Source organism: Petromyzon marinus, chromosome 47 (assembly GCF_048934315.1).
Source record: "Petromyzon marinus isolate PM22_M1 ecotype Great Lakes invasive population chromosome 47, UKy_Petmar_22M1.pri1.0, whole genome shotgun sequence".
Lineage (NCBI taxonomy): Eukaryota > Metazoa > Chordata > Hyperoartia > Petromyzontiformes > Petromyzontidae > Petromyzon > Petromyzon marinus.
In genome coordinates this window covers 8839152-8864375 of record NC_133713.1, presented here as the reverse complement: position 1 = coordinate 8864375, position 25224 = coordinate 8839152, and the positions used below count along the sequence as shown (strand labels likewise).

Here is a 25224-nt window from a genome sequence, read left to right as displayed (position 1 = left end):
CCAAAACACGTGTTCAGTCCGCGAGATAAAGCTATCGTGACAACAACGAGAGACACTGACAGTCACGCTGTCCAAATATGTTCTTTATTTAACCGAGTGCTGGGAATGATGTCAAGATTCATTATCTCCTTTGCTTGGGGAGTCTTAACTTCACTTTGGGACAGTTATTGCTGTAGTTGTTGGCAACTGCAGTGTAGATAATCTTGCTATGTTGTCATACGAGAGATAAACTTTCTCCCGCCATAGTAACGTGGACTCTACCGCTGGCATAGGACAGCCAAAGCAACCGAACTCATCGGATTCCTCGAGTATGAATAAAGATTCTGATTCTGAACTCGGGTCACCGGATTCGTAGCACAGCGCGCTAACCGGTGAGGCTACTGCTCCCCACCACACACACCAATAGCCATACGCGCGCGTTCGCACACACACATACAAGACAAAGGTTCTCCGTAGAGCCTTTGACAGACTGTTGCGGCAAGTGATGTTAGAGAGTGCTTTTAATGGCCTGGCCTGGCGCATGAGGGGGTGGTTTTGGCACACACTGTACCTGACTGCCGCCTTTGTCTCCCCAGTGCTGATGTGAAGTATGTGATGATGGCCATGACAAAGCCCTCAGTTTTTTGTTATTAAAACAATTATACTGATATTCAGTCCAGTATTCTTTGGTTCTTTCGGTAAAGTCACGTAGATAGAAAATAATAAAATTAAAATAATAAAATCAATTTATAAAAAAAACTAAAACTTACGACGTTTCGATGGCAACACAAGTGGTTGTCATCAGGCGGAGATAAAAGGGGGGCAAGCCTCCAACTGCAACTGTTTATAAAGGCTTGTGTTGCGATCGAAACGTCGTGAGGTTTTGTTTTTTTATCAGATTTTTCAATTTTATTATTTTTCTCTTATTTTCTATCTACGTGACTTTACCGAAAGAACCAAAGAATATGAATTCCTGCAGTCACGAAAGTTTTAAATCAAAATTCAGTCAAGTACTTTGTCAATCGACTGCTGGTTTGCCGATCACGCTGGGCATTGTGGGTCAGTGAAGCGTGTGTGTGTCCAGGACTGCTTTAGATATTGCTCGCCACTGACAATATTTGTAGCCACGGCCAGGAATCCAACACAGGCCACCCAGGCTCAGCACAATGTCGTCGTTCTACCCCAGCGTAAATATTAAATGGTCCACAATAGCCCCGATGCAGCAGACATTGGCCACAGACAATGGTTAATATCATCGTACTCGCGGATTAAAAACGAACACGCGTGTGCCATGAACTGAACAAATGATCCAGGGGTCCTTTAGAATCGGCATAATTAATAAAACTCTAAACATGCAGCACAGGCCCTGCACAATATTAACACGCGGTGCTTGGACGCTAAAAACATGTTAGTGTGAGCCGTGCATCTTTCTCACGTGAAATCTCCCGATTTCGTGGATTTTTATTCCCCCACGCCACCCTTCGTTGTGCCACCGGCGATGTTATTCGCGTACAAAATGTAAGGATGTTGTATTGGGGATCTATGCAACCGTGATGGTAACTGAGGTCTGCCCCGTATAACATCTGCACCGTCGAAGGACGCCCATGAAAATAGGGCCTAACGGCTTATTGGGGCCTTCCTGCTGAAATAAATGAATAAAATATAGGACATTTAAATCTAGATATTACTAGGGGATATTTTTTTTCTGGTCAAATGCCATCGTGCTGAGGCGACAAATGAGCGAACGGAGAACTGTCGAAAGACGCGAGGTTTGGAATTGTGTTGACAGAAATTGAAATGTACGCATCAGGGGGACGAACAAAATCAAGAGACACGATGTTGACTGTTAGGGAGAGTAAGTGGGCCTGGGCAGGAAGCGTCAAACGTTAGGATGTTGACCGGTGGAAGAGGATTGTAATGCAATAGCCACTTAAGTACAGAACGCATCTTAGAGGACAAGCTTGATGAGATGGATCATCAGGGATGGCGACGGCGTGGGGAGGGCTTTCATCCAACAGTGGAGAGACCATGTCCGATGATTTATGTATTTAATGCTGTACTACAGATCACTGGATTTCCACCTGATGAAGGCCGCTTGTGTTGTGGCAGAAACGTCGTGAGAATATTATTGTGTTATTTTATTTTATCAATTTATTATTTTATTCTCATTCTACGTGACTTTACCGAAAGAACCAAAGAAAAATAATATCTCAGCTTAATGAAAAAAAATATGATTTCCAGCCCTTTGTCAATCCACTGCTGGATGAAGGCCTCTCCACATTCTGTCAGTCCATGAGGGGTTGCTGACTCGTACTTCGCCGCTGATGTTAGCCGTGGCTGGGAATCAAAGTCACATTTATGGGTTCGTAGTGCAGCGTGCCAATTACTTTTCCACCACTCCACCCGCATATACACGATGCTGTACACACAGCCGTGTGGTGCTTGAACGTTCTCCATCCTGCAGCAAGTTGCAGCGGCTTTATAGAGCCGCTTGCCTTGGAAATTGCTCGGTTTTATTTCAGGCGTAGTGAAATGTGAAACTATTGCAATTCCACTCATAACAACGCCCATCGATTATCATTACCGATTCCGAGGCGCGTTTATTTGCTTAATGTCACCATTACTTGCATTTTTTCAAATACTGGTAATTTTAGTCGATTTCTATTCCCTTCTCGGGAGGAGAAATGTGAAATTGCACGGAGTAATAAGTGCTGTTAGTGAGCGCCTATTATGTGTTGTAATGTCAGCACGAAACATGAGGGGCTTGTTGTTATAGCCAGCGCCATCCATATCCAACCACCCTTCCCTTCCTCCTGTCTACGTAGTTCATGACTATGTGTGCATGTACCGGGTGCCACTGTGGCGAGATGTTAACTCCGTCGCCTGGTATACAGGAGGTCGTGGGTTCAATCCCGACCCTGACGCCTATTGTATATTCGGAGTTTGCATGTCTCTCTCCCCGTGGTATAAACATGCGTTTAGAGTATTTGACTGCTATATATTTCCACGTGATAATAACCCACTTCGTTGAGCTATAATTTGTGGACAGGTCGCGTTTTAAAAAGAGCTATTATAGCTCAGTCGGCCTTACATGGTAGTATACAAGTTTAGTTTAGCTTGCCATAATGAATGGAACAGTTTCCAAGTTCTTAAAATCACTGCCCCACCGTTCCTCACTGCCCCACCACTCCCTTATAAAGACAAGGATCCCGCCATAGAGACAGTGGCACACCTATTGAGTGTGTAGGCAGTGCAACTGCACCTAAGGGGCCGGAAGGGCCCCAGGCTACAAAGACGAGGGCCCAGACCAGCCATGCTACACTGACCGAGCAAGTGCTGTTAGCAAGCAACTATTCATGTAAAGACAAAGATCCCCCATTAGGCCTTTAACAGATTGTTATAGCAAGTGCTGTTCGCGAGCACCTATGAAGACGGGCAGGGCACACGAGGGGGTGGGTGGCCAGCACCACGTGTGACCGTCTTTCTCCTCCCCAGTGGTGATTATTTACACACTGTACCAGGTACTCATTTGAGTCTGGGTCGACCGAGGGGAGGCCCAAGACCGGTTCGAATATTCGTCACTTTCATTGGTCGTGAGCGGGAATCGAACTCGGTTCGCAGCGCATCGCACTAACCGTTGCGCCTCCGCTCCCCCCCACCATTCACACACACCCACAGTGAATTGCGAGTGGATTCTCATGCCTATCCTCAGGGTGGGAGAAACTATTACAGGTGAACTCCACGGACGGGGGGGGGGTAATGAAACGCAGCTGTATTCCAATGCACACCTGTGACTGTGAAGGGCCAAACAATAGAGGATTGTATCCGTTTAATTAAAATGAACTGCCCCGCTCTGGGCGATTGCCGGGGCACTGAAACGCAAAGCGCGGATGTCCCCCACTCTATACCGCAGCATTTATGAGATGCACTTTTGCCAGCTTGGTGTGCATAGTAAGCTGTGCACTGTGGCCTGTTAAAGCGGTGAGGTACACTGCCAAGAGTCCACAGAGTAAAAAAAAAACCCACACAAAGATCCTCAGTTTAGCCTTACAGCCCGTCGGGTGCGAGTGCTCTGAGCGAACACATACTGTGGCCGGCACAGCTGCATGAGGCTATTTGTGTGGGCATGTGTGTGTGCGAGCGAGCCGATAACAATGCTAAACGAGACACGTTTGTCCCCAGTGTCGATGGTTCTTGACGACACAATCACGCGTAAGTTCAGGCGGAGCCAACCTAGGAGTAGGCCGAGGAAGACAACGCTCAGATTGAGATTGCCACTTTGGCGATGCGCATCACAAAACAGGATTTGGACCCGAGGTAACATGAATGAATGCACGGTGCTCTTGTATGTCGTGCGGTATCTCCCATGTTGTCATTTGCTCTCCCATTAAGCACCATCACGAGGTGAGAGAGTTTGCATTTTGATCATGTCAGGCGTGTTCTTTCAAAGATTTGGTTTCAATACGAATTGGTTTTCGGTTCATAAAATATTGTTTGGAAAATCAATAACACGGATAGAATTGTATCCATCCATCCAATGCATATGTCCTATTTACGTCCAGTAGAAACCTCACTTTAATAATGAATTAACACAGAATGTAAATTATACTTTATATATTTCATTTGCATTGAATGGGAAATTAGCTACAATGTGATTAATTGCAGCACATTTCCAAAATTTGCGTTGGCTGCCATTTCAGCACTAGAGCCTGAAATTTTCTTGGCCAAATTTGCTTTGTGGGCTGCCTTGCTGAATTCCATTGTCAGAACTCAGGCGGAGAGCTAAGAATACATCAACAGCATAATTTTGTTGTTTATCGAAAACATCACAGGCGACAGAAACAATGAAGGTAATATTTACATGTCAACAACGTGGCCTTGACCCTTTTACGAGCAAGATATTACTGGGAGAGTCTTACGTGCCAAGTATTTCTGGGAAAGACCTGCCAAAGTCACGTGGTGGTAACCCGAGTATCTCAGGTAATCATAAGAAGCGCCACTCTTGTAACTGCAGTACAATATTGCAGTGATATGACTGTACCTCCGATTAGCACATCCGATTGGCACGGTTGTCTACGTACGGTGAGAAAGAAACTCAACATGCGTACATACATGTACATCCAGTCAGACAAACAACCCTATACATTGGTCAACAACACTGCCTTGAACAGGAAAATGTATTTTGATTTAAAGCTTTCGTGACTGCAGTAATTCATATTCTTAGCTCTTTCGGTAAAGTCACGTTGAAGGGAAACAATAAAATAATAAAATATATAAAACAGGAATATTTATTTTATTATTATATTGTTTCCCTTCAACGTGACTTTACCGAAAGAGCTAAGAACAGGAAAATTTATGTTAAGGCAGTGTTTTTAATGAACGTGTTGAGCTCTGTTTATGTCATTTGCTTATGTGCACCACTGCCAAAGCAGCTTCACCAAATAAGAGATCCCCCATCAGGCAGCTCTAGTCAGCAAGCTTACTGTAAAAAAAATCACTATCCTTTCTAGATTTGAAGCTTTCGTGACTGCAAGGATTCATACTTTTTGTTTTTTTCGGTAAAGTCACGTAGGTAAAAAAATAAAAAAATAAAAGTTGTTTTCATTTATGTTATTTTATTGATTTTTTTACCTACGTGACTTTACCGAAAAAACCAAAGAGTAGTAATCACTATCCTATACTCCATTGCATTTTAAAGGCGCTCAGTAAACATGCCAACGTTGGAGCAACGTTGGAGCAACTTTGGCATGTCTACTGGGCATCTGCACGACACGTGCAGTCGGTGTCAATGCATTTCTGGAGTCTGTAGGAATTGCTTGAGTTGTTCGTGAATGGCTTGTGAGGCTCGGCAGTTGATCTTCCTGAGTGTTGTCCATGGCGGAATAGATGCCATGAGGGCGGATGAAGAGAAACTATTTTTATTTGGAAAATGGTAACTTTAAACAAATGTTTTTTTTATTTTACCAGGTAAGGCCCACTGAGCTATGTGGCTCCTTATCAGAAGCGACATCACCACAAATTATTGCTCAACGAAGTGGCTTATCACGTGGAAACGTATAGCAGCCAAATACTCTGAAAGCACGTTTATAAATGTGGAGGGAAAAACCAGAGGACCCGGAGAAAAATCCACGTGACTACGGGGAGACCATGCAAACTCCAAATATACAGCAGGCATCAGGGTTGGGATCGAACCCACGACCTCCTGTACACCAGGCGAGGTAGTTAACATCTCACGACTGTGGCGAGAGGGCTTCACGGTGGCGAGATACATATAATTAATATATACATATATTTTAACTACATATAACTCAACTTCACATCTAATTCACAGTACATTTGACAGTAACCTCCTTATCAAATCCACTGCTTTGTTGCTCATGAGGGTTGTTTGACCATACTTCACCACACTGGTCAGTGCAGGTTGGTGAAAGGTAGGAGGGGGGGGGAGGAGACCCGTGACCGGTTTAGATATGACTCGCCACTGCTGGCCATGCCCAGGAATCGAACACGAGTGACCGGGTCCACAGCACTGTGGGCTAACCACTGCGCCACCGCTCCCCTTACTCGACGTAAATGGATAAATATTTAAAATGTGATTCGAATACCACTAATTTCTTCAACTTCTCAATAGCTCAGTGCATTGTACGCGCGCATCACTCGCGCTGCAAGGTAGCGTGATGACGAAATAGGCACATGTGAGGACAGCAAATAGAGGACAGCAGAGCTTGGGAAAGCGTTGGCGCCAGCTCTCCGCCTGGCGGCTGCCTTCCAACTTGTGAGTGGTTCCTCAGCCACTGTGAGATGCGAATTGCATGAACAAAGCTGTACGAAAACTCAACATTATTTGTATTGTCAATGCGAAATAGACACACTGGTCAGTACTCATACTCGACGGGGTGCGAATCGAGTGCGGTTTCCCTGCAAACGTTTCACCGGCTGCGCGCTCGAAAGTCTTGCAGCCCTTCGCGTGGGTACCGAGTCTGCAGAGAGTTTATTTTACCAGCTAAGAACTTGAGCCGACATAGCTGTTTTTTTTACAAAGTCGACCTGGTCGAGACACTCAGCCTTTTGCCTCCTGGTGTTCTTAAGCCACAATTGCTTTGGTAATCCGCGCGTTATCCACACAAGTATGCACACCTGAACTTTAGTATCATTGTATCTTTGTTCGAACAAGGACAGTCGGTCGTTAGAGTCGGCGGTGGGGACATTATCGCGTCTACATGCGATTGTTGAGCGGAGCCACGGGCAAACTTGGTAGATTGCAGAGTGTATTTATGATATCAACAAATAAGCCATGTATATTATCTGAAAGCATTTAGGGTCACAGCGTAGCACGACGGCTAGTGCTCTGAGACTTTCAACCATGTGACCCATGAGTTCAAATTCAGGCCATGGTTAACTCATCGTTGAACTTCATTTAACACTGGTTTTGAATGATAGTATTATGCATTATGTCTGTAAGGTCAGTCGTTTGGCAGCATTTATTCACGCAAGCCAGACTGCTGATGAGACACTGTGAGTCGAAACCAGTCCACAGTTTGCTCATCTTGAAATCAACGCTGCTGAAGTTATGCACTCCCAGAAGGCCATGCAGCTAATGGGTTGTGTAAGAAATACTTTTATTTAGACGGATATACGAAGGAGTTATTGTCCACTTATTGATTTTGTTATGTCTAACTTTAAGTTAGTATTTTGTTACGATATACTTTCAACTGTTTTGTTACAATCCACATATGACAACCATGCTTTTCCCAAACGTGCAATGGAATTTTCCTCATAACTCCTGTTAGGTCTGTCATTTACTGCACTGCTTTCAAGGGAGACCCAGATCTCGCTTGCAAAACAGTATTTTGGTCTCTGTGGGTTCTTGCCTGGTTAAATAAAGTGTTACACTACTGCATTAATGACGGAGTAGCGGCCAAATTAAGGCACGCCCGAGAGGGTGGTGTCATCCGTAGAGATGGAGCGATGAAACCAGCTCATGCGCAGGTGCCAGCTGGGTCGTCGCTTCGTAAGAGGGATGGCAACAGCTTGGGGAGGCCGTCATCCAGCAGTGGACAAATCATGGCGTGATTATTATTGGCAACAACATACCTCTGGGGTCGGTCAATTGAGCTGCATCATTTGGTACCGACATATCAACAGCAGCTGTTAAAATGTGCTAATTAAAAATATACAAGACCGTACATGACTCCGTCATAGGAATGTAGAATTTGACCACTGATTTGGGACCAGCAATACGTACTGCAAACGAGCATTGACCAATACCCACAGCATGCAGTTCCCAATTATCAGTGGCACAATGTGGTCAAAGGTGGTGAAGTAGCTATGACACAAAGGCATTTATATGATGGTAGATAGGGGTGTGGTTAGGTATGAGAATAGTGACAGTTTAATAGGTTAATGTTTAACCTTTTGATCAGTTATACAAAAATGCTTAAAAAGTTAAAATGCTGTCACACATGCATTGCAGGCTTTTTTTTAGTAATCGGGCTTCACAATCTATGATTTGAAAACCCTGATTATGGAGAGGTGGTGTGGCGAGATTTTCATTCATTCATGTATTATACTTTTTACATCTTGCGTGCGCATGTTGAATTTCTTTCGCATCGTACGTAGCCAACCGTGATAATCGGAGATGAGGGGGAAGGACAACAAACAACACAAAATCAGTTCGAAAGAAATGAGTTTTCAATCTAGTTGATTTAAAAGTGCACATCATTTGGGCTGCAATCACTTCCATAACCTTTTGGTCTGGCGCCTCGAGATGTGCTACATTAATCAGATAATTGTAATGGAATCGAGGCCACTCAATTAAACGAGGTCTGATGCCAGGCACCCAGTTAAAAGCAAATGAACAAAAATCTCACCAGCGATATCTATCTATGCAGTGCCAAAACAAGATGTAATGCAATAATTCATTCAACGACTTTGTTCTAGTTGTGTATGGAAATCAGTGATGGCTGAATTACCTACGATTCGTTTTTATTTTATTTCATTCAACCTGATTGTAAGTGGATAGAAATGATCAAGCATGATGACTACTCACCAAAGATCAAAGTATGATTATGACGAGAAGAAATGAACTTCTTGTACTCTACTGCACTGTAATCTGAATGAAGACAGGCTAAAATAATTCGGTAAGGTTATATTTTACAGCAGTGTACTGAGGAATACCAAAATTGGTACTGAAATGAGCTATAAATATACACAGTAATAAGTACAGCTTCATGGAAGTCTACAGTGGCTGGCTAATATATGACGTCGGCCCGCCATAGTAACGTGGAATTTCCACCACTGGCTCAGGAATTTAAACAGGAGATCATCGTCATTTGAGCAGAAACTCACACATGTATTCTGTTTTGCTACTTATAAGAAAAATGTAGTTGACCTAATATTGGTGAGTAAAAAAATAACTGCCCCTCACACCAACAAATATTAACTTAGGGTGGACATTTCTGACAAATTATTTGGTGATGCTGTTGCATCGCTTGTGGTGCAAAAGCACAAATTTAAAAAAAATCGTACATGACACTGTGGCCTCAAAAGGAAAAAGTATATCACATATATAACTTTTCGGTAAATGACCCTTCTGATGTGCTATGAAGAAGGGTCATTGCCCGAAACGTCACTGATTATTTTTTTCCTTTTAAGGCCACTGTTATTGACGAACATTGCTGTTGACTACCCTTCGTCATATGGACTTAAATGACTAAATGAAATCCAGAATGGTTTGGCTAAAAATACGTTGTTGGATGCTATTAGCATGAACGCGATATAAAATTAAAATATTAATATATGTTGTCGTCGACTTGACTTAAACGACTAAAATAAAATGCTGATGACATCAGCTCTGGTAAACAAGTCACAGCAAGCAGCCCATTCCATCCCGCTCGACAAAAAAGAAGTGCAATTCTAAATTTCTGCCACCAGGGCCAAAGCCAAGTACCCCATGGTCGTTAAAAGCCGATGAGACCAAACTAAGCCATCAGAAACCCCATCACAATTTACTGGCAAATTACACAAAAATCCATCAACAATTGCCGTCAATGTCCCCAGAGGGCCCACCTCTTGTTGAGTTACTATAGAGGCAGTGACCGGCTGGCTCGTTGGTCTAGGGGGTATGATTCTCGCTTCGTGAGATTTTTTTTATTCTACAAACACGAGACGCAAATAAGCCATCAGAAACCCCATCACGATTTACTGGTGAATTACAAAAAAAAACCTCCATCAACAATTGCCATCACTGTTCCCTGAGGGCCCAGCGTGAGTGGCTGTCTCGTTGGTCTGGGGGTATGATTCTCGCTTCGGGTGATATGTTTTCCTTCTACAAACACGAGACGCAAATAAGCCATCAGAAACCCCATCACAATTTACTGGTAAATTACAAAAAAAAAACCTCCATCAACAATTGCCATCAATGTCCCCAGATGGCCCAGCTCTTGTTGAGTTACTATAGGCGAAGTGAACGGCTGGCTCGTTGGTCTAGGGGTATGATTCTCGCTTAGGGTGCGAGAGGTCCCGGGTTCAAATCCCGGACGAGCCCCATGATTGTATATTTTTTAAATTTCGGTTTGTACTTTTTGTAAAAACAAATATTGACGATCGATACTCTACCTCGACGAACGTTACACACGGAGTCCACGTAAAACATAAAGTAACGAGAAGCGCGTTGTGATAAGCGTAGGCTTTAAACTAGTAAGTAACACGGTACTGTATCGACTTGCGCTTGTTATACCACCTCGCTCGGATTGACACTGTACAGTCTCCTCAAACGTCGTGTTTACGAGTTTTAATTGTCCGCAAACTTACATGAGAGGCTTTTACTCACCATAACCGCAGAAGGAGTGGTTTAATGTGTAACCGAGAAACACAAAAGTTGAAGGACCTTAATGTAACCGTGCGAGTATAAAATTAACTTTTCTTACACTCCGATTAAGCGAGCGCGCGGAGTAGGGAATGGGAGGGGAGTGGTGGATTCTGCCAACACAGCAGAACTTGTGTTTAAACAATTATATAATGTACATAATTACATAACGTACACGTATTGTGTCGTTGACAATAAAGGCGTGAACGTGCATGTTACTAATTAAAAATTGTTTTTTTTACAGCGCCTTGATTTATCCACTGCTTGATCACGATGTTGTGATCGACCAGACTGTCGATTTGATGTTATCCGTCGTCGGGAATCTTATTGGAATTGTTCCGAACAGAATTACAGTGGTGTACATCATGCATATGTATCTATTTGATATGCAGAATAGACGTGGGTACACGTTCATACAAAGTACAGCTAGATTTGAAGCTTTCGTGACTGCAAGGATCCATACTCTTTGGTTCTATTCGGTAAAGCCACGTAGGTTAAAAAAATAAAATTAATCACGACGTTTCGGCCGATGAAGGCCACTTGTGTTGTGGCCGAAACGTCGTGATTTTTTTTTACCTACGTGACTTTACCGAATAGAACCAAAGAGTAAAGCATAGCTATTTTTAGAACAATCATAAACTAGTTCAAAACAAAGTTCATGATGACATATCTGGAATAGGCTGAAGTAAATAGGGCCACGTGTTATTTCTTCACGAGAGTTTCGCACGTACCATGGGAATGTGGAATTTCCACCGCTGACACAGGGCCGGCTTCTGACTGCCCCCTCACGAAATCAATGCAATAATAATGAATCTCATGTAAAGAACAAATACTGTAGCTTAAAAATAAACTCGTACACACAAAATATGTGCAGTAACATACCTATTCTTGGTTCTTTCGGTAAAGTCACGTAGAAGGGAAACAATAAAATTCTCACGACGTTTCGACTGCAACACAAGCAATCATTTTTTATTCTTTTATTGTTTCCCTTCTACGTGACTTTACCGAAAAAAACCAAGAATATGAATCACTGCAGTCACGAAAGCTTTAAATCAAAAAGTAATATACCTGTTTAACACGTAGGCTTTTGCGACCAATATCCATGATACAGGTTTTTACAACAATATTTACGCGATCTAACTCAAAAACAAACCCCTGTGGTATGGAGTAACATAGCTATCAACCCATACAGATTACCCCAATTTTGTACAGGGAAATTGTAGAATGAACGTTGAGATTTAGAAGGGGCACGGGGTCACCAACAAGGTCTGAATTGGTCTGTAATAAGGTAAGGGCACTGATAAGGGGTTGACAAGAATGCAGTAATGTATTGTCAATTATAATCAGACAAAAACCGCCTTCCAATAAATGTACCTCTCACAAAGAACAAAAGTATGTTTTATACCAGCTTTGTCATTCAGTGTCTCAGCAGTAAGCCTTGCTTGAACCGATAATGCTGGTGAACTATCGGATCCTTAATAGGTAAAGACCCTTTGACAGGTGTGGGTGATCATTCAAGACATCGATATCATTTAAAACACAAAACAAGCAGACGCAATACGTCTCCTTCCCATTTATGTGTCTCTACGAAAACTGAAAAGTTGGACAAGAAGGGGATTGATGACTGATGGTCGACACATTTTGATTTAAAGATTTCGTGACTGCAGGGATTCATAAAATAATAAAAATATTATTTTATTGTTTCCCTTCTACGTGACTTTACCGAAAGAACAAATAATTTTGATGGTCGACAGTTATGTAGTGGCCGGAAAGCAGGGGCGGAGCCACGGGGGGGGGGCGGAGCCACGGGGGGGGGCGGAGCCACGGGGGGGGGCGGAGCCACGGGGGGGGGCGGAGCCACGGGGGGGCTGGGGGGGGGCTGAGCCCCCCCTGAAATTTTGGGAAAGTCGGTAATCGAGATAACCGGATATCCGACTGCTGCAAAATGCTGCAGGCTGCCACCTCGTGCTGCCCTGCAGGCTGCCACCTCGTGCTGCCCTGCAGGCTGCCCCCTTGTGCTGCCACCTCGTGCTGCCCTGCAGGCTGCCACCTCGTGCTGCCCTGCAGGCTGCCACCTCGTGCTGCCCTGCAGGCTGCCACCTCGTGCTGCCCTGCAGGCTGCCACCTCGTGCTGCTCTGCAGGCTGCTTGAGCGGCAGCCTTTCGAACTTATTAGCCACATCAGCGGCTCCGACTTATTAATAAACTCCGCGTTCAAATCCAATAAAGTTTTTATATATATACATTTGTGGCGCCCATTGGAATACATAAATTGGATATCTCAGAATATTGAAGTCAGCCCCCCACCCCCCAAAGTCGAAATCCTGGCTCCGCTCCTGCCGGCAAGGATATGGACACACGTCTGAGGAGGCATTTACTGAGCTTTGGCAATACAACAATTAGCTCACATGTACAGGTGCTAGATTATTACGTGGCAGGATCGTGAGATGGCGACAGCTTGGGGGAGGCTTTCAACCAGCAGTGGATTGATCATGGTTCATGGTGATTTGAGTTTGGCGGTAGGCATCCATAGGATTTACAATAAAATGTGTATTTTCTCGCCATGAGGGCCATTAACATGTTATTGCCAGGAAGGGTAAAACCTATTTTTTTCCTTCATAATTTTGGGAGTGTACCGTCAAGAAATGGTCCCATAGATGTAACTGCTCAACCCGAGCTATTCATGCTTTTGTATTTGGATTGTGCCTTTGTGCTGTTGGCTTAACACGCCGGTGAGGCAAGGCCATATAAAAGGAGGCTGTCTCTAATGTATGCCAAAGAGTTTCAAAGACGATGCGTATATTATCGAATCGTGTTTGTTTGCACGTTTTACCACAAGCATGTGTGGTTAATGCAGACTCGATTGCCTTGCAAGTTGGTGTTTGAACATCTTAAACACCTGCAGTATTGACGGAAAGGACAAAACGCCAATTCTTGTTTTTTTTCATCAAGTAGTTTTTTTTTCTTTAATCCTCCCCGATGTTATTACCAATTATTTCAGCGGAACGTTCCACCTCGCACTTTGCGAGCCGTGTTCGCATGCAGATGTGTGTTTTTTCTTTTTTAAACACACAGTGCAAAATAAAACGTGTTGGGAACAGAGAACGATAGAGAACAACATCTGTTGGGGTACAGGCGGCGGTGGTGGGTGGGAGGGCGTCACATGATGGGGTCTGGCCCTGCCATGGCCGCCACATTCTCCTCCGCAGCCTCGCACCGAGGGGCGAATTAACCATCCACTTTCATCCCGCCTTAATCCGCCGTCGTTTTACTCTCAGTCGCTCTCTGCGGGGCGGCCGAGACTCCTACAAAAGCACCGACGTTAATATCTCGGCGTTTAATTTACGTTATTTCCCTGCTCGGTAGTTCGTTAACAAAACAAAACCCCGCGTAATTGTGCGCTGTCGGATACGGAAACGTTGGCGGCTTGATGCCTCCGGCATAATGAACGCGGCCGACGATAAGGTAGCCCGAAAAGTTCACGTAGAGCTCTACTCGCAGCAGGTTTGTGAGCTTTTATATTTTCTGTTTAAAGCGCCTCTGTGTAAAGAGAGAAGAAAAAACGAATTGTGAAACTGTCATGCCCAAGTGTTTATTTTAAAAAAAGTGGCGTTATTCGTATTGGGGCCTAGCTCGCGAAGTGTTTAGCGGTTTGGACTAGTTGGCTGGCCGCAGGAGGCGAGGGTTAAGCGGCGGAGGCCTCCGCCTTCTCAATGGGTAATTTTATGCCGTCATTGACAACTATTTAATTAACCACTTGCCAGGTAATATACTGCAAGGGTGTACGACAACTTTAAATCGATGGAAGGTTACAAGAGATGTAATAAACCAGAGTTTTGGATGTTTATACTGTATACCACTGCCATGCATTAGAGTGATGTTTGGAGTGCATTAAGTCCATTGCGTTATACTGTACTCATAAGTACTGGACTGTATATACATTTCTCGATACGCCACAGTATTTATTATCAAAGTGTATAACTTCACATCTGTGTTAACTCATGTACGCACACGCATTGCATACAACATTGCATAACAGTATTGTGTAGACCAGTGTATAGATGTATGTGTATACTGTATTGTGCAGAGTATGCAACTTAACATATCTGTAAACGTATACGAAATTAGCACGTACTATTTACGTCGGTACATTAAATATACACGGTATACACCGTGGTGTAACTGAATGAACAGTCACGAATGCATTGGTCAGTCTTCCTTGTCCCATTATGTAACGCTTCGTTCCTTGTAGGTTTACAGACACGCAAAGGGTGATTTGTAGACATCAAAAGACGCGATTGTGGACTATAGGATCGGTCCTTCCGTGTCACGTCGTGGTGTGGTGTCATGTGGGTTTCACGCCGCGAGTATAATGCACCCAACCTTGGTGTGGCGAGGGGGGTGGTTGTTGACCTTCAACTCAAAGGGTCAACATTGTGGCCAGTACACTTTTGGACAGCAGGAGCAGTCGGACAATGTGACAACTGTATAATATTGTCCATCATGAAGGTCTTTTTCTTGGGTGGGGGGTTCGATCGAGTGAATATAAATGTGTCGTTAAACCCGCCACCACCCGACACAGACAAAGAATAGGGTTGTCACGTAAACAAAGCGTGCAAATTAATTACTACTTCAGCACACCGGTGTGTTGGAGAGTAAACCCACAACATTTACAATTCGTGTACGACGTTTCGCTGGTTATTACAACCAGGCTTCATCAGGCGACACATTTATGCGATCTAACCCCAAAAAACCTTTTATTATGAATAATATTGCTCGCGAAAGCCTACGTGTTAAACTGCACAATACTGGTTTCATCCTTGCACACATCGTTAGGACTTATAAGCCATCAGAGCCTACTGCTGACATCTCTTCTGCCTTTATGTGGACAAGTCAATCCCTCCGTGGTCACTGTGGGGATAGTTTGGCACTGCTCAGGGTGACAATAAACAAATTATAACGCTTCCTTTAAATCAGACGGAAAGTTGATAACGCAAACTGCCTAGTCAGGGATTTATTCAACAGCAGCCCTGTATGCATCAGTGCGTGTATCTGTATATACAAAAGGATCTGCCGGTGACTCCGAATCTTGTATTGCACCAGGGTGCAGATTTTTGTAAATGTTTTAAGATTCGTCAGGTTTAATGGAATTATTTGATTGGACAAGCTTGGTAGACACAGAGAGGTTGCCCCGTGGTTGGTGATGCTGACTGGAAGTTGTTAAGCTCTGCTCTTAGCCACATCGTCCCCGTAAGTAGTTTTGGTTTTCAATATTTATGCTGTACGAACGCGATATTTTCCAGTACGGGCAGTCCATTAAAATATAATTACATCTTACTATGCAGCTTCTCATACATACACATTTAAGAATCGCTGGAACTCTTTGCTGGAACATGTTGTTTCTGCCTTCATGGTGTCATTAGTTAGAAATTCGTTTTAAAACCCAATTATTTCAGGTTTTCATGCTGTGGTATTACATGGCAACTGAGCAGAGTGCAGCGAATTACTGTTATAATATACTTCTATGCTTACAAGTTCATTCCCCACCTTCAACACTCTGACCAGTACGGTGAAGGATGGTTAAATAACCTTCATCTGCCTGACATAGGGAGGCCCTCATCCAGCAGTGATTTTCATTTATTATTCTATTCCCCATGTGTGGGATAGCAATGTCAAAACCCGTCTAGGCCCTCAACACCGTCTGCACCGGTGTGCGTTGCTGCATTTAATAATAATAATGATGACGATGATGACGATGATCGTTTCATTACAGCGGCGGCTGCGGCACCTGCGGAGCATCTCCGCACGGAATCTGGTGAACCCGGCAGGGAGGGCGCTCTTGGATTCGTACTTCACGCTGCACTTGTGGCACGACAGCCACATCCTACCCGGTGGGGCAGTATGTATGTGCCATTGATGTGTTATGGGTAACGCGGTACCGTAAACTACATTTGGAGGGTTATTATTTTATTACGCGACAATCTTAGTGGTTCCCAGCCTGTCTGGATCCCAGGAGTACTGTCAATATTCGTGGACCAGCATTGAGTAAAACTTTTTTTTATACAAAAATCGTATCGGTAATAAGTGCAATCAACTACGTGCCATTGCCTTGCAGACCACAGGCTGGGAACCGCTGAGTATCGGTAACAAGTTCCATCAACCTCCTGCCATGGCGTTCTAGACCACAGGCTGGGAACCGCTGAGTATCGGTAACAAGTTCCATCAACCACCTGCCATGGCGTTCTAGACCACAGGCTGGGAACCACTGAGTATCGGTAACAAGTTCCATCAACCACCTGCCATGGCGTTCTAGACCACAGGCTGGGAACCGCTGAGTATCGGTAACAAGTTCCATCAACCGCCTGCCATGGCGTTCTAGACCACAGGCTGGGAACCGCTGAGTATCGGTAAGAAGTTCCATCAACCGCCTGCCATGGCGTTCTAGACCACAGTCTGGGAACCGCTGAGTATCGGTAACAAGTTCCATCAACCACCTGCCATGGCGTTCTAGACCACAAGCTGGGAACCGCTGAGTATCGGTAACAAGTTCCATCAACCGCCTGCCATGGCGTTCTAGACCACAGGCTGGGAACCGCTGAGTATTGGTAACAAGTTCCATCAACCACCTGCCATGGCGTTCTAGACCACAGGCTGGGAACCGCTGAGTATCGGTAACAAGTTCCATCAACCACCTGCCATGGCGTTCTAGACCACAGGTTGGGAACCGCTGAGTATCGGTAACAAGTTCCATCAATCGCCTGCCATGGCGTTCTAGACCACAGGCTGGAAAAGGACTGCTCTACTGATTTTTTCATTAAAATATTTCACCTGGATAATCCTTTCAGAGGAAATGTCTCGTTTGCAAGGGTCACCAGGATGTGAATTGTGACGTAGCAAACATTTAAAATCTATAAACTAATTATTTGACTGATTGGATAACATTCTTGACGGACAGTGGTAAATTATATCTGGAAAGCAATAATTCTTATTCTTTGCTGGGAATGTCCCATGGGATACTTTACAAATGCAAGTCTTGGTTGTGTAGAGAAACAACACAGCAAAGCTTTGTTTAAGAATCAGACGCGGGGTAAATTACAAACTGTAATTGCTTTATTTGTAATAAATTCCAATTACGGTGATAGCCCAGTTCACGTCTCCAACCTTTAACGTCATTTCGCAAATACGTCGGCGCTTTTTAATGCCGCAACCCGATTTTGCGCCGCCTCAGCGTCACACTCGCGTCGCTGACGGCAACGTTCGGTCCGTCCTCGTCATCCGTCGCCTCTCAGCCTTTGCCTCCAGCTACCAGCCTGTACATCGCTTTGATTCACGTCGTTTCGATATTCGTCGTCGCACCTTTCAGCAACGCATCTCTTGACGATAGCCGGGGTATTGCTCTACTATGTAATTTTAATTTGAGGCAACGTGTGCAGTCGATCATCGATTATCCGGCGGCTTCAGGGGTGGGGAGGGGCGCGCTAGATTTTCAAAAACGTATTTTAAAAATTTCATCGTGATTTCAAATGTCTTATTTTTGCACATTCTCGCATGACATTTTGTTTAGGTGTTGTTACGTGTTCTTTAGTGTTTTTTTTATTTGTTTATGATGTGATATTAGCCTTAATAACATACAAATAGATAAAAATAAATAACCTTCTTGAAAAATAGCTGTATTTACTGTACCGTACTTACCACTCCAGTCTCGAAGATTCTGCATGGGGTGATGTATATACGTGCAGTATTTTGATTGTTTAAGTTGTATGTAGTGTATAATGTATTGCATATAATATTTAAAACTGAAATCAAGCGTAGCTACTTTTTTTTGTCACACATGGTGCCGATCGCCGAACTGGGTGACAGCCTTTGGAGCAGTTTTGCCGGTTTCGCCGGATCGGCTCGAGGCCGCAGGATAGGCTCTGGACCGCCGGATAATGTTTGAAGCAGCCGTATAATCGATGATCAACTGATACAGCTCTTTGTCCATCAGTTGCTAGTTGGGGTGGTTGGTGTCTCTCCCTCTGCCGTCCAGGTTGTGGGGATTATTTGGCCGCACTAGACCACATTGGTCAGCGGGGGTGGGGAGGTTAACATTAATCACCATTATGCCGAGCATTTTTCATCTCTGAAAAGCCATGTGACTTGTTGGAAATTTATCACCCAAACTCTCACGAACCAAGGTCTGAGTTAAAATATTGAGAAATAATGAATGTCATTTGCAAAAATGGAACAGCCTACACTGAGGTTGCATTGAAATAAAGTAACAGAAAAACAGGCGGGCTGCAGTTTACGGCCATCCACATTTACGACGGCTATACAATGCCACCGTGGGTCGGTTTACGACCGCAGAAACTTGATTTACGGACGCATCTTTCGACATGGTTCCGAAGAGTCTCAGTCTGGATTCCGACGTCACTTGGCGCAGAGTATTCGTTATTCACAAGCGTTTTTTGTGGATTTGTACTAATGATACCCCGTTAAATGTGGCTGATTAAATGAACAAAAACACATCGGCAAGTGATGTTTCTTCCGTTTCTCCTGGCTATGGGAACATTGGGTCCAATCTACGACGACGGGATTTCTGGGAACGCGTTGTCACGTCATAAAAGTGGGGACAAGCCCGCGCTCAGTTTTAGGAGAGTTGCATAAAGGAGGCATGCCCTTTATAGTTATTCACAGCAACATTCGAATCTTTATCTTTTTCTCCAAAAATACTAATGGAGAAATACAGTAAAACCTTGGATTGCGAGCATAATTAGTTCCAGAAACGTGTTTGTAATCCAAAGCACTCGTATATCAAAGCGAATTTCCCCATTAGAAATAATGGAAACCCAGATGATTCATTCCACAACCCAAAAATATTTATATAAAAACGATTAATACAAAATACCTTTTTATATTTCTATTATTTACATTTAATATAAAGTAATCAAATTAATTGATTAAATTTATCGTGGCTGGTGTGAGGGAAACGAGAGAGAGGAGAGGAGGAGGGGGCCATTATTGCAGCGCAGTTACTAAATAACAGTCACTACACTTAGACACAAAATAAACGTGGTCACAACACTATAGTAAACAGTATACGCTTGCACGGATGTTGACTATACGAGTGAGCCACGCCGACTGAGACCGAGCAATGGAGACGATTACCCACAATCCCGCAGCGAGAGAGAGAGAAGAACCATCGGCTCAGTTGTGATCACGTGACCCTCGGCAGACAAAGCGTATACTGTACGTACTACTCGTATTGCAAGACCTCGCTCGTTTAGCAAGTTAAAGTTTATTTTAAAAATTTGCTCGTCTTGCAAAACACTCGCAGACCAAGTTACTCGCAATCCAAGGTTTTACTATATGGGCAAATGCTGGCATTGTGAGATAATTCTAACAATTAAAATGGGGGATGATTGTTGGCAGCTTGGGTTAATACGAAGTCGGCAGCCACTGATGCACACAGATCACAATACAAAGCCTAGAATCGTACCACATTGCCATTTGTTAAGCTTAATTTGACCTCATGCATTCAAATGTTACGTCCATAATCAGAAACATAATCAGGTAATGACAGCACGTTACTGTGAAAAAATTGAGCTTTACGTGCCTTGTAAAACATTGAGAAATCAATTATTATTATTGACTGATTACTTTTTGAAAGTAGCGATTCCACCAAAGCCAATGAGCAGCTTTAACCTGTGCGGCACACAATTGAGCTCCGTCATTTGCTCTACATCAACATTGGCCAGACGGAAGAAGTTCTGCAGGGCAGTGTTTAAAGTTCTTTGAGGTGGGTGGGTGCAATTCGCCGTCACTCAAACGACCAAATATGCCCATGTTTATAGCACTGAGTCAAGCACCACTGAGTTCCAGGGTTCAAATCCGGGCAGCATCTTGTGATGAACCACTTTCTCAAGTTTAGTGAGGTTTCTAATCTAGTCTGGATAAAAATGACTTGTGCAACTTGCATTAAAAAAAATATTACAATGTGCCATTCCCAGCCACGGACAACATCAGTGGCAAGTGATTTCTAAACCAATCCTGACCTCTAACTAACCTACACTAACCAGGATGGATAAAACACCCCCCTAACCGACTCGGATTGAGGAGGCCTTCATCCAGAAGTCGATTGTCAAAGTCTTGTAAACTATTCATATAACTAAATTCAACATAGCCACCTCCAAATTACTAAATGTAAAAGTCACATCTGATTGAAAGCAGCACTCGCTCATTAAGAGGGTGGCTTCGTGGATAAGGGTTATTTCACCAGAAGAGTGGAAGGGGAGACGTGAGAGGGGCAAGAGGAAGAGAGAGGGCTTACATCAGAACAAGATATTTACATTTGCACAGCAAGGGTATTTACAGAGGCATGTGCTTCTCTCATAAACAGGACTTCTATTGGATTTTCCTGTCACCTTTAGGGTTCAAGCCAAGCTCCCATCCATATTCTCTCTGTAAACATCTCCACTCGTAAGGTCGGGGTGGGGGAGGGTTTTGACTTCCCATCTCTTCTAGTAGTATGTGGAAAGGATACAAAAAAGATATTTGATCGTATATTTGACGAGTCGCTGTTATTGCTGGAGACCCTCTCGGTTTCATTTTGGCGTGGCACGCGTTTGTTTTTTTTTGGCGAGTCGGAGCTTGCAAAGACCGCGTGTTCACTGGGCACCTGGGCACAAGATCCTCTAATCCCAACCTTTGCTACCGCAGCTGATTTCCCCCAGTACAGCCGATGTTAGGTTTTGTAAAAAGTTGGCTTTGTGCTTTTAGGAAGGCCAGGAAGCAGTTGGCTACATACAGTGCGAAAGAAGTTCAACATACATACACTCCACTGAACCACGTTGTGAAGAGTCAAGAAAATCTCAACGCATTTGTCAACAACACTGCCCCAAAAAGAAACAGGTATATAATATATTCTTGGTTCTTTCGGTAGTCACCACGTAGAAGGGAAACAATAAAATAATGAAAATATAAAACAATCAAATTCTCACGACGTTTCGACTAGCAACACAAGCAATCATCATCAGGTGTGAAAACCACAACACAAAACCACAACACAAGCAATCATCATCGGGTGTGAAAACCACACCTGATGATGATTGCTTGTGTTGTAGTGGAAACGTCGTGAGAATTTTATTGTTTTATATTTTTGTTATTTTATTGTTTCCCTTCTACGTGACTTTACCGAAAGAACCAAGAATATGAATCCCTGCAGTCACGAAAGCTTTAAATCAAAAGGTATATAATAGGCAACGTTTCGGGCAATGACCCTTCCAATTCTCCTGTTGCACATCGCATGGTTAGGGATAACAGCCATAATTTATTTTCATCAAAGTTACATAATCTACTGTTGAATAATTAAATAAGATCCTTTTCTCATGACCACTGCTGGCCGAATAAGGTTCTGTGCAGTTGCATTCTGCCGAATTCCCCGAATGGGCAACCATTCCATTGCTCCGTCTCCTGTTTAACTTTAGTTTTGTGGACCTCTCTTGACGAAGCTGCCACTCCATCTCCACCCGATTGTGTTTTTTTCATACAGTGCTGTTAACATGCCGGGGTCAATTATAATTACAATTACAGCAGCATTGTCAGCTGACCTATGACCAACTCACCTGGAATGTGCCCGATCACATCACATATTGGAAGCTAAGCCGAGATGAACCTGAATAGTGCTAGCATGAGCGGCCACCATGCATACTAGGTGTTATAGGCTGTGGCAATATATGGTGGGTAGCAGAGGGCAGTGAAATACATTCTATTGTTGGACTACTCTGTTCTCCTCCCATGTTTGTTCGCCATGGTGGTGAGATGTTCACTACCTTACCTGGTATGCAGGAGGTCTTGGGTTCGATCCTGACCCTGACGCCTGTATTTTTGGAGTTTGCGCGTCTCTCTCTCTCTCTCTCCGTGGTCGCGTGGATTTTTCTCCGGGTCCTCCGGTTTTTCCCTCCACATTTAGAAACGACATCACGCGTTTAGAGTCTTTGGCTGCTATAAATGTCCACACAGTAAGCCACTTCGTTGAGCTATCATTTGTGGCCAGGTCGCTTCTGAAAAAGCTGTATAGCTCAGTGGGCCTTACCTGGTAAAATAGTTTTTATAGTTTAGTCTGTGCTCCTCAACTTCATCAAGTGACCAGTGCGGGGAAGGTTTGTCAAATAACCGCCGCGACCCCACATGGCTTGTGGAGCCCCCCCCCCCATCCAGTAGTGGATTTACCGAGGGCTGTACTTACAGATTTAACCTGAAATGACAATTACATTGCGTCTTCAACGTAATTACAAATTCATCAATTAACCATAATCGTGTTGTGGTGTTTGTTGATGCAGCTAACCCTTGCCTTTGGAAAGCGCTCTCGTGGAAAACTGGAAAATTCTCTGCCTTGTTTTTCGGAATTATTGTCGTCAAGAAATAATTCACGACAGTGGCCATTCATATTTCATTCCGGGGGTTGATAAAATGACTACCACTTTGTTGATAGTCAACAGGGGTTGCCTTATGGAGAGATTGGGCACTGCCTTAGGAATATGGAAATTCCGCCGCAAGTGGACAATGCCAATGGAGACCATCAATTAAACACTCGGTATAAGCAAAGGGACCGCTGGTGTTATTTTTATTCTCATCTGAATATTATTGCATTACAGCGGTGGAATGATTCACCTCCCCCCAGCAATGTGATGCATTGTCACCATTCAGGGCTCACCATTGTCGTCACTGGAGTGAATGTGGTGCCTAACTACTAGTGGTTGCAGGGTTCCCATCAACTCATTACATACAACATATACTGTGTACAAATAAACACATTTATTCTTAAACAAACAATTCCACGCATGTGATGTGGGTCTAAGAATTGATTTAAAGAGATGAATTGGTATGTTGTTCTTCCCCTACATGTAGCAAAACATTCTATATTCATATACCATTCAACCCAATGCCTCATCTCTCAGTACAGAGCTTGATTATGCATTTTCAGCCCGTGTCGATGCGGCATTGCAAATTGGTGGCATGCATGTGCACGAATGACTGGCTTTTTATGAACAAGATGTTTGATTTAATTCTGCTGCACGTTGTGTTTTTCAGAATTTTACACAAGCGAGGTCATACGCGATTCTCTGGTAAGAAAAATAGCACACGAATGGATCGTGACGGGTTGAGAATTCAAATCGAGCTCACGAATTGACTCGGTGAATCAACAGTGGTCGTCCTTTTTTTGTACGATTGGCCCCTGCCATGAGAATGTGTACATTCGGTCGCTTGATCAGAACTGCCGAATGAAAATGAACACTGCAGCATTGCTCGTTTGAGCGGAGGCCCTTCATTTTTTTGACTTGGAGGTTATCGCTCTAAAAGTCATGGCAAGAAACAATTAATATTCTTGGTTCTTTCGGTAAAGTCACGTAGAAGGGAAACAATAAAATAATAAAAATTATAAAACAATAAGATGCTCACGACGTTTTCGACTGCTGTGAAAACCACAGCAAGAACATTTTCAAATTTTGTGAAAACCACAGCAAGAAAATAAAAAAAATGTTCTTGCTGTGGTTTTCACACCTGATGATGATTGCTTGTGTTGCAGTCGAAACGTCGTGAGACTTTTATTGTTTTATAGTTTTTATTATTTTATTGTTTCCCTTCTACGTGACTTTGCCGAAAGAACCAAGAATATGAATCCCTGCAGTCACGAAAGCTTTAAATAAAAAAAATAAACAATTCGTTCTCATCTCGTAGATGAGGGGTAAGGCACAGATGAGGGATAAGGAACATATGGCTCAGGGGCTGAATTTTGGCCACGATGTAATTTTAAGCGCCCTGCGACCACGTGAGGCCAACCACTTTGAAACTCCCCGCGAAACTATTATGAAGTCATACACCTTACAATTGTATGCATTGCGAAGGCACCAATTACTAATTAACAGTGATTATTTCAATCTATTGTTATGTAATTACAATAAACCCCCCCTAAGCTCTCTGCACCTGATTGGCTCACAGTGATGAGGTCATCTTGCAAATTGTCCGATGATACTGGATGTAATCAACAGCGAAAATTTGCACTCAAATTGTAAATGTTGTGGATTTACTCTCCATGACACACCGGTAGGCTGAAGTAGTAACTAATACTGGTAGGAACCTCCTGGTTACACCAGCCCACATGGATTATTGTGTCCGTCCGTCGTGCATCCAAAAATGGGAGGGGCTGGGTGGAGAGGGGAGGGTGGGGAGGGGCTGGGTGCTGAGGGGAGGGTGGGGCTGGGTGGGGAGGGTGGGGCTGGGTGGGGAGGGTGGGGCTGGGTGGGGGGTGGGAGGGGTGGGGCTGGGTGGGGAGGGGCTGGTCACCCCGTGGTGCCCTTATAAAACTAAACGTTTAACCTACTCACGCCGGCTTGTGCC

At 43.8% G+C, this 25224-nt stretch overlaps 2 protein-coding genes and 1 non-coding gene across 6 annotated transcripts in view; 2 read left to right on the top strand and 1 right to left on the bottom strand.

The window, feature by feature from the left end:
- Nucleotides 1-11073, bottom strand: part of LOC116952486 (ragulator complex protein LAMTOR4) — a 57997-nt gene extending 46924 nt beyond the window's left edge. Inside the window, exon 1 of one of the 3 annotated variants that reach the window (XM_076074374.1) lies at nucleotides 10908-11073. Coding sequence is in view for 2 of the 3 variants with exons in the window: in XM_076074373.1 (XP_075930488.1) it covers nucleotides 10811-10813 (3 nt within the window). In the remaining variant the exon portion in view is untranslated. Of the gene's footprint in view, nucleotides 1-10810 lie in introns of all 3 variants that reach the window. The other 2 variants (XM_076074373.1, XM_076074375.1) reach the window with 2 other exon arrangements.
- Nucleotides 10454-10525, top strand: TRNAP-AGG (transfer RNA proline (anticodon AGG)). Its single transcript has one exon. It is a non-coding gene; the product is annotated as a tRNA-Pro (tRNA).
- A 1966-nt stretch (nucleotides 11074-13039) lies between the features above and the next one.
- UVRAG (UV radiation resistance associated) overlaps nucleotides 13040-25224 on the top strand; it is a 92403-nt gene continuing 80218 nt past the window's right edge. Inside the window, exons 1-3 of one of the 2 annotated variants that reach the window (XM_032972078.2) lie at nucleotides 13040-13364; nucleotides 16619-16736; nucleotides 23917-23951. In XM_032972078.2, the coding sequence (XP_032827969.2) occupies nucleotides 13293-13364; nucleotides 16619-16736; nucleotides 23917-23951 (225 nt within the window). In that variant the 5' untranslated portion in view covers nucleotides 13040-13292. Of the gene's footprint in view, nucleotides 13365-13987; nucleotides 14350-16618; nucleotides 16737-23916; nucleotides 23952-25224 lie in introns of those variants that run through there. The other variant, XM_032972079.2, reaches the window with a different exon arrangement.